Here is a 9,502-nt window from a genome sequence, read left to right as displayed (position 1 = left end):
TAAAAAGGTGGATAAAAGCCAAAAGTCTCCTAAGTTTCGACCTCATCAGTCAGTATCAGTAAGACAGATCTCTTTCGGGTCAGTGAAGCCCTGGACTCACCAAGTTTCCATGACGTGCGCTCGTAATTTTTAGACTTGCCTGTCTGAGAAATTTTTATCGTTTATAGAAACTGTTTAATTAAATCAGACAGTTGTTTATTACAATGAGAAGTTTGTTGCATTGAAACAATCACGCTTATTGATTGATTAATTGCACCCAAAAAATTGAATGGGGGAGGGCATCTGGCAACCAAAACTATCATGTGATGTCTGTTTGATAAAACGGGAAAGTAGGCCAGCCCTCAATAGCCTGTAACTGTTTGCTGGAGGTCCGATGAAGCTGCGTGTGTCCCCTGGCCCTAGGGATCTATTCACGGTACGATTTATTGCGTAAATTAATTAACTCCAAATACAAACGATTATTTTTTTTATGAACGATGTGAAAATAGACAAAAACAAAAAAAAAAACAAAAAAAACATCGGCTTGCAATTTGGTTAGTAAAGGCTAGTTTAAGTTAGGTTGTGTTACATTTTACTTTGCGCGGGGCCTTTGCCATTTTAATAAAGTAATTTTAATTAATTTCTTTAGGTAGTTACAATATAAAAATACGGTTATACCTCCAACAACAAAGGAGGAAGTTATGGAGTTAAGTTCCGGCGCTGCGATGGCCGAGTGGTTAAGGCGTTGGACTTGAAATCCAATGGGGTCTCCCCGCGCAGGTTCGAACCCTGCTCGCAGCGGAATGTTTATTGTTTTGAGGAAGTGAAAATTGCTGTCACGTGTCAGAAAAGTGTGTGAAGTATGTGGTATTTTAAAAAGAAAACGCTGAATCCAACAGGAAACGACACATGATAGTAACTATATGGACTGGTGGAAAACTGAAAATAACTATTGCAGACGGGGCAAGTTACAAACTTATCAAGCACACTGCAATTAATATTTAAACTTTTGAACAATTAATGATAAATGAAAATTACATCAGAATGCCTTTACATGCATGATCATAAACAGCAAAGAAATCGATCTAAAGTTTAGATAGATCTCTTTGCTGTTTATGATCATGCATGTAGGCCTACATGTGGAAATAAGTGTTCACTTTGTCCACGTAACTTATTTTCTCCCTAAATTTTAATTAAAACTATGACGTAGCTACATTTAAAATACAGACACACATACAGATATATTTAATTAATATCTAAGTTTTTAAGGTTTTAAGTCAATTTGTAATGAAAATGTGACATTACGAAGGGTTAATTTGATTGACGGGGTAGCTGGACAGATTCCAACACGTCTTCGATAGCCTATAATTAGACGAGCATTTCACATTCGCTTTGACAGACTGACAGACCCCAGTACTGATCACCCGAGGACAGCTGTAGATTACCAGTAAGCAGGTCATCTAAATCATTGTGAACTGGACGGACAGGTTTTCCATCTAGACTGGTTTCACTAAGGCATCTGCGTCTATTTTGTCAGGTGTCATCTAGTTCATACCCACATTTTGCATAACGATGGCAGGCTTTGGGAAGCTGCGCGTCGCTGTTATCGGGGCCGGTGGTGCGGGACTCTGCGCGGCCCGCCATCTCCTCTCACGCCCGGACACTTTCGCGCCACCTGTGGTATACGAGATCACCAAGAACATTGGAGGAACGTGGGTCTATGAGGAAAGAGTGGGGTGTTACGACAATGGCTTACCGATTCACAGCAGCATGTACAGGGACCTCAGGTGAATTTATCAGTGCCAGTGGTTATTCTTTTATAGTGCTTTGTAACTGAAATAAAATATATTTATCACATTGCAGTGTATGGATTGAAGACCCATAGTAAATTCAAATCAGTCAATCAGTTTTGTAAACAATCTTACTATGTCATGATAATGATTTTGTATTATTGAAATGTAATGTAAATCCACCATTTTTATTTTATTTTATTCTGTGATTTATGTATTTACTTTTAAGCTCTTCTTGAAGGATCACTAGCCTGTGATATATTTTAAGTGTACAAAGCTGTATTTTAGTTTTATAATGTGTTGCCATGTATTCTCCTCACATGATAGAACCAATATTCCCAAAGAGGTGATGTCGTTCCCTGACTTTCCTTTCGCAAAGCATCTCCCCTCTTTTGTTCATCACACAGAGGTACGGAAGTACCTTGAGCAGTACTGTGATCATTTTCGCCTGTGGGACCACATAAAGGTACATTATGTGAAAAAATACATTTAGCCCATTTCTTACATTTTCAAATACGATCACCTCTTTGTTCATGTTGAACATGTCAGGTCAATTCTTGCTCCTTGCATAGTTTGACAGATAATCATTAATTTCACTGTTTATGACCAGTCAGTTCTGTCAGAAACCACATACCTTATCTTTACTGTACATTTATGATCAGTCTATAGAACTGTGGAAAACTACTAGAGATTTAACAGCCACCTTTACAAAGGACTTAATGTTGGTGATTCATTCATTTGCTTGATAACCATCAGTCTTGATCTAAAAAAAAAAAAAGTACTGATTGGTGTATTCCTCTCTTCCGCCAAGTTTGGCACCTCAGTGGCCTCAGTGACCCCAGTAGATGTGAAGGGTGGGTGGAATGAGTTGGCTTGGAATGTCACCTCCAATGATGGCCTAGACCACAGCAAATCCACTACAGAGCGATTTGATGCTGTTATGGTGTGTAATGGGTAAGTGCACAGCCAAATGAGTGATCCATGGCTGCAAAACCTTCCTATGTGCAACATAGTTCAATTGTATGCCTAGATCAATAAGGCCATTGGGTACATTGGATTAAACAGTAACTAATGATGCAATGAAACTGTATTGCACTTTTACTTATATACTGTGACAATTTTCCCATGTAAGATGTGGTTATGTAATCGGGTGAGAAACTGATTACAAATTGAGTCTTACAAATTAAATTATGTGTGTCTATTTCAGACATTTCTATGACTCCTACATTCCTGCAATACCTGGACTGGAAAAATTCAAAGGTTTTCCATTCCTTACACTACATAATACGTTTTTACTTTTGCGAAGTGAATGCAATGCTCTTGCAAACCAAATGTGTGCCTAGCAACAAAACACCTTTGAAAATGTGCTTGGACTTGCAAATGCCTAAAGAGCCCTTAGCTGTTGCAACATGTTATCAGTTTATCAGCATAGGGGATAAACTCTACTGAGAAATGCTTTAGATATAACCGTTGCTTTGGTTAGAGATAGACCCAGTTTTGGTTAATCATTATATTATTTAACATTTATCAGTGCATTAATTGCATTAGAAATTGGAGGTTAAACCATTTTGTTTCTAATGATGTTAAAACTGGAGTATTTGTTATCCATTTTACAATGTGCAATGAGCAGTCAAGGATTTATTGTATCATATTAAATAATAGAAATGCTATGTATATCAATTTATTATTATTTTTTTTTTTTGTAGCCTACACATAATGCATGCTTACTTTAGGGTTGCAGTTTTAGTAATTGTTGTAATTGCTTAAAAACTTTGTAATAAAAATACTGTGCCTTGCACACCCAGATCATTTGTAGATGTGTAGGATGAAAGTACAATATAAACTAGAAAATGTATAAACCCACTACTCAAAATTGCATAATTGCTCAAATAGTTTTTAATTAGCAATGTGTGCAAGTTGGGCGCGGGAATTAACTATTTAGTTTAGTTAATACAACTTTTCAAAAAAATGTTTTTGTATTTTTCCTTATGTTTCTTTTTTAGGGACGCTGATGCACAGTCATGATTACCGTAGTGCCGAACCTTTGGCGGGAAAGTCAGTGGTGCTGCTCGGAGCGGGTCTCTCTGGACTTGATATTGCCATGGAGCTCTCCAGTGTTAATGCTAAGGTCCTTCACAGTGTTAAATTGTTTAGCTATTTGTAATGATGCATGTTTGACTTAAGTCTGGAAAATACTACATGAATTTTGCACAGATTTTGCCCCGATTTGCAGTCTCGACAAGTCAACATTATTTGCTGAAAATCAGAGCCAGTCAGCACATTTTTTGAGCAGTCGGAATTTACAGATTTCATAGAAAAGTGTAGTGTATGATGGGCACAGATCCAGTCGGAGGATATCAAACATGTTTGATATTTTAATCTGGTTTTAGGACACGTTTTCATTTGTCATGTGCCTCCTAAAAACTAGTTTGTTGTTTTCGGAACACAACTTGTTCTTGTGCTTTTATAGATGATTGTGTGTTTAATGCAAACATCCAAAGTATTTTATCTGTAAATTCTTAGCATGTTTACCTTTATTTACGCATTATTTACCTCCAGGTGATCCTGAGTCATGGACAGCGGCCTTTGACCTGCCCCCTTCCTCCAGGAGTCCAGCAGGCTCCTCCAGTAACCTCTGTACTGGATGATGGGTCTCTAGAGTTCAAGGACGGGGAGAGGGCCAAGCCAGAGGTGTTCCTGTTTTGTACAGGCTACAACTTCACCTTCCCATTCCTGGACGAGAAAGTGGGTGTAAAAGTGCAGGAGCACCTCGTCTGGCCTCTCTATAAGTTCCTAATACCTCCGGCCTACCCATCACTCTTTATAGTGGGCATCTGCAGAGCTATATGCCCCTTCCCACATTTCCATATTCAGGTTAGTTGCGAAGGATACTTTTTGTTTGAGGGAATATGTGTGACAGAGGTATTTCTGTTTAGCCAGAAACAATGAGCTCATTAAAGCAATTATGATTGTAATGATTAAAATATATAGAAATTTTGGCAGTGGTGCATGTTGATTAAGAGTTGGCGTCATTTCCACAGGTGTTGGGTCATCGGAAATCTTTGTAATAGTCATATGCTTTTGATCTGATATAACTGGAGCACATGGTTATGAGAATTTTTGGCTAAAGAGATGTGTCTTTAATCTAGATTTTAAACTGGGAGGGTGAGTCTGAGTCCCGGACATTATCAGGAAGGCTATTCCAGAGTTTAGGAGCCAAATGCGTTTTTTGACCTTAAAGGGTTAGTTTACCCAAAAATGAAAATTATCCCATAATTTACTCACCCTCAAGCCATTCTATAAGCCTTTCTTCTTTCAGCCAAACACAATCAGAGTTATACAAATATCCTGGCTCTTCCAAGCTTTATAATGGCAGTGAATGTTAAAACTTTAGTTTGAAGCCCAAAAAAGCACTTTCATCCATCATAAAATAAATCAATACGGCTCCAGGGGATTAATAAAGGCCTTCTGAAGCAAAGCAATGTAGAGGATGTAGACACAGTATAAAGGGATGAAGTAACAGTACAGCCTTCCAGATGCAAATTGTATTTTAAGAGATTCTATGCACAGTAACAAGTAATACCTCAGTCTTATCTGAATAAAATTACTGGTCATTCAATATTTTATCTTTTACACACTCTGTCAACTTGGATAGTTTAGAGATTTCATCGGTCGTGATGAAATATAACTCGAGCATCATCAGCATAACAGTAGATACTAATACCAAGGGACAACATGTATACTGAAAATAGCAGAGGGCCTAAAACAGATCCTTGCGGCACTCCATAATTTACTGACATTAACTTGGATAATTTCCTGTTTAAATAAACAAAATGGTAACCATCAGATCCTATAAACAGGTACTATAAACCACATTAATGCCTGCCCCTGAATACCAGTGTAATTTTGTAATCTATCTAAGAGTAGGTCGTGATCTACAGTTTCGAATGAAGCACTAAGTAAAACAGTAGTATTGAGATGCAGCCTTGGTCAGAAGCTAGAAGGAAGTCATTTGTAATTTTAACAAGCGCAGTTTCTGTGCTGTGATGAGGCCTGAATGCTAACTGAATTTTCTATAGAATTTTAATTATTTTTTTTTAAAATAAAGAGTACAATCGAGCAGACACAACTTTTTCTAGTATTTTAGACATAAATGAAATATTTGAAATGGGTCTGTAATTTGCCAATTCATTTGGATCTAGTTGTGGTTAGGGTAATAGTTCTACCTGGTTTAAAAGCCGTATGGCAAATGTCAGCAGTATGAAGTACACACCTTATTAGAAAGTGATCAGTGATATCATCACTTTGCAGTAGAATACCTATATCAGTAAGTGTTTTGCTTGACCCCAAGGGTTATCTACATTACTTAAGATGAACTAACAATGAAAAATACTTCTAAAACATTTATTAGTCTCAGGTAATGTTCATTTCAACATTTACTAATACATTATTAAAATAAAAAGTTGTATCTGTTAATATTATTTAATGGACCTGAGCTAATGTGAACTAACAATGAACAGTTGTATTTTTATTAACTACATTACCAAAGATTAATAAATACAGTAACAAATGTATTGCTCATTTTTAGTTAATTGTAGTTAAAGCAATAACTATTGGTAACTAATGAGACCTTATTGTAAAGTGTTACCAAATTTCAAAATACATCCTCTTTCTTGTTTCCTCACTTTTTCCCTCAGTCTCAGTTTGTCCTGTCAGTGTTGGATGGATCTTTCCCCCTGCCTTCACGTGAGGATATGGAGAAAGATATTGAGTTGGACATTGCCGCCCGTCGTGCCCGTGGGATTGCCACCCGCCATATCCTTAAACTGGATTCTGAGCAGTGGGCCTATAATGACGAGCTCGCCCGCCTGGGGGGATTCCAACCCCTCCCAAGCTATTGGAGCAACCTGTACGAATCCAACAAGGTGTTCCGTGCCCGAGACATGCTCAATTACAAGACCTACAACTACACTGTCCTCGAAAACATGGACTGGAAGGTGCACGATTTGCATGGCCAGCAGCTGCAGAAGCCTCTGGCTGTTAAAAAACAAATGTAAGCTGTGAACGAAAAATATACCATCATTCAGGTGCTAAACTGCTAATAGGCATATGCCAGAGTAGCAAGTAAAATTAGGATATTAACAAATTATTCAATATTTTTGACTAATGTTTATCAATTATTTAATAAAATATCTAACCATACTTTTATTTTTATGAGCCAAAATATCTTGTTTGTAATAAGCTGCTTTTAAAATAATAAACCATAAGTGAACTTAAACGATATGCACATATAGCATGTTAAAATAATTCGTGTCATCATCTAAAGCATGTAATCAAGACCAGAGATCCCCAACCCCAAGGAATGCTTATAGATGCACCCAAAAAATAAAAAATAAAATAAAATCATTCCAAACATGTATCGTATGACTTTTGTGATAGAAATATTTTATGTAATGGGTATTTTCTTCATTAAATGTACAGAGAAATGCAGACTAAGGATGCAAAGGCCATATACTTAACCAAAAGGTGCTTAACACAGTAGAACTAACAGTCATATGATTAGCTTAGATCATTACAAACCAATCACCAGAACAAATCACAGTGAAGAAGATTTTTACTCAACTGAATGATTTAAATGTGCATGTATCTTTCTATCCAGGAGACTCACTTGGTTGTTGTGGCCAGTGATCTCCCGGCCGTGAATAAAACTTTTTAAGATATTTGCTGCGCAGCTGAGGAATAGAAGTACTAAAGATTCTACGATCTTAAGACCACCGCAGAGACAGTGATAGTGTTGAAAGACTATAGAGCCGCCCTCGGGGTGAGATACTGTATCGTATTAAGAATTAACACTACACTATATTTTGTGGAAACATAAAAGGAGATATTTTGTGAAATATCTGTTTTGTTTTTTTGTCCATACAATGGAAGTTAATAGTCATCTTAACTCTTTGGTTACCAATATTATTCAAAATATATTTTTAAAAATAAAACTTCCTTTGTGTTCCACGGGAGAAAATACAGATTTGTAATGACATAATAGTCCAGTCATTTTATGAAAAAAGGTTGAACAAATTGCAACAGAAGCAAACTCAACTGATTTTGTATCCTCAGTATGTCCTGAATAAGGAAAAAAAGTCCCGAAGAATCCCATTAGGGGGAAAGTTTCGAAAAAGACCCAAATATAGCCTATTCATTCGCCTATTCATTCTTTTTCTTACGTGAATAGGGTAAACATTTTAACCTTTAGATATCACCATGAAAATTACTGAGTTGATTACTTACATCAAGACAAACAAAAAATGTATTACAAGTTTTTTTAAATTGTTTGTTAACATGGACTTAAATTTTAAGTCCCCCATTTTGGCTTAAAATGACTGGACTATAAGTAAATGACAGAATTTTCATTTTGGGTGAACAATCTTTTTAAGCTGGTTCCAGGGGATACTTGGAAAGATTTGATGCATGTTGTTTGGATTGTGATTAGTGAAACTGGGCTATATAAACAAAATTGCTAAACAAGAGGTGTTATGTTCCTGCAGTCATTTTGTGTCTGAAAACATTTCTTGTTAAGGTTTGTATTGTGTGTGCCCTACTGCCCTTTATGGAACATTAATGTCCTTTGTCAGTCACATGCATGGTTAAGTGATAAACTGCACTACTTGTGGTTATTTTCAGAGATGTAACAGACGTTTTATACTTTTGCTACAATTGTGTGACCTGTGCTACAAAACTTTCAACCTCTGTAGCACTAGTGTTCTGTGCAAAAGAAGTTAACGTACAGCCCTGTAAGGATATCTAGTTAAAAAGAAAACATTGCAGATTTGACGTTGTTTGTGGGGCTTGTGTTGTAATTATCTCGTCTTAGAATAAATGGTTTTCATTATAGGTTAAAGTAGGCTAGTCATGAATTGAAAAGTAATATCACCACCCATTCAACTGTATTTTCAGAATAACATATTTTCATAATGTCAGATAGACAGTACTTGTTCCAAAAGTATAATCACAAGCACAGTGACCAATGTCTAATTCTATTCTATAAAATTATCACACAAAGACACGAAAAGGCACCGCTGGGATTCGAACCCAGGATCTCCTGTTTACTAGACAGGCGCTTTAACCAACTAAGCCACGGCGCCCTGTGCCGACGCGATGAAATTTTCATTTCAAGAATGCCGCAGTTAGTCATTAATAAATAACAGCACTACTCATTTCTATACTCAAAAACATTTGGATTTTGGAATCCCGCAAATAATGCAGAACTGTCCGAGTATTTCCGTGATTTTGATATACGCTGACAGATAAAGCTAACAGCATAGACATTTTAAGTGATTTACGAGCTTTAAATATATTTAGCTAAATAATTATGGCAATTCTAAAGCAATACATTATCCAGACGTTCGATCATGGAACAACTTTAGTGAAAGACAGAACTGCATTAACGTTACTCCGGTTGTTTACTCACGATGCTAATGCTAGTGCAATTGCAATATAATAATAAATAATGCTCCAGCCACGCGATGGCAGTACAACCTACATGACCATTGAGGTTTTAAACAGCAACTATAACATTTTGTGAACATATCAATAGATCTGACGCACTGGAAATTTTAAACAGCTGTTGAAATCACGATTAACCAACAGCACGCGTGTACACATCATATCTGGAACAATGCAGACACACAATTCAAGCAAAATTCTGAGTCACTGTGGTTCTTTCCATGTAAGTAACT

At 36.7% G+C, this 9,502-nt stretch overlaps 1 protein-coding gene across 2 annotated transcripts; it reads left to right on the top strand.

Annotated features, from left to right (window-relative positions):
- The first annotated feature begins 300 nt into the window (after window positions 1-300).
- On the top strand, window positions 301-8,291 carry LOC311079820 (uncharacterized protein). 2 transcript variants are annotated; one of them, XM_084109547.1, is made up of 8 exons: window positions 301-415; window positions 1,517-1,766; window positions 2,097-2,235; window positions 2,581-2,723; window positions 2,977-3,029; window positions 3,773-3,897; window positions 4,329-4,643; window positions 6,467-8,291. In XM_084109547.1, exons 2-8 carry the CDS (start codon window positions 1,552-1,554, stop codon window positions 6,824-6,826), a joined length of 1,350 nt encoding a protein of 449 aa, XP_083965673.1. In that variant the 5' UTR covers window positions 301-415; window positions 1,517-1,551; the 3' UTR covers window positions 6,827-8,291. The 2 variants fall into 2 exon arrangements, with proteins under 2 accessions (XP_083965673.1, XP_083965674.1); XM_084109548.1 differs by lacking the exon at window positions 301-415 and adding an exon at window positions 1,304-1,426.
- The last annotated feature ends 1,211 nt before the right edge of the window (window positions 8,292-9,502 follow it).

Source organism: Abramis brama (genome assembly GCF_963993115.1).
Source record: "Abramis brama genome assembly, chromosome: 3".
NCBI lineage: Eukaryota > Metazoa > Chordata > Actinopteri > Cypriniformes > Leuciscidae > Abramis > Abramis brama.
Note: the sequence above shows the minus strand (reverse complement) of the source record. Positions and strands in the feature narration are given on the sequence as shown.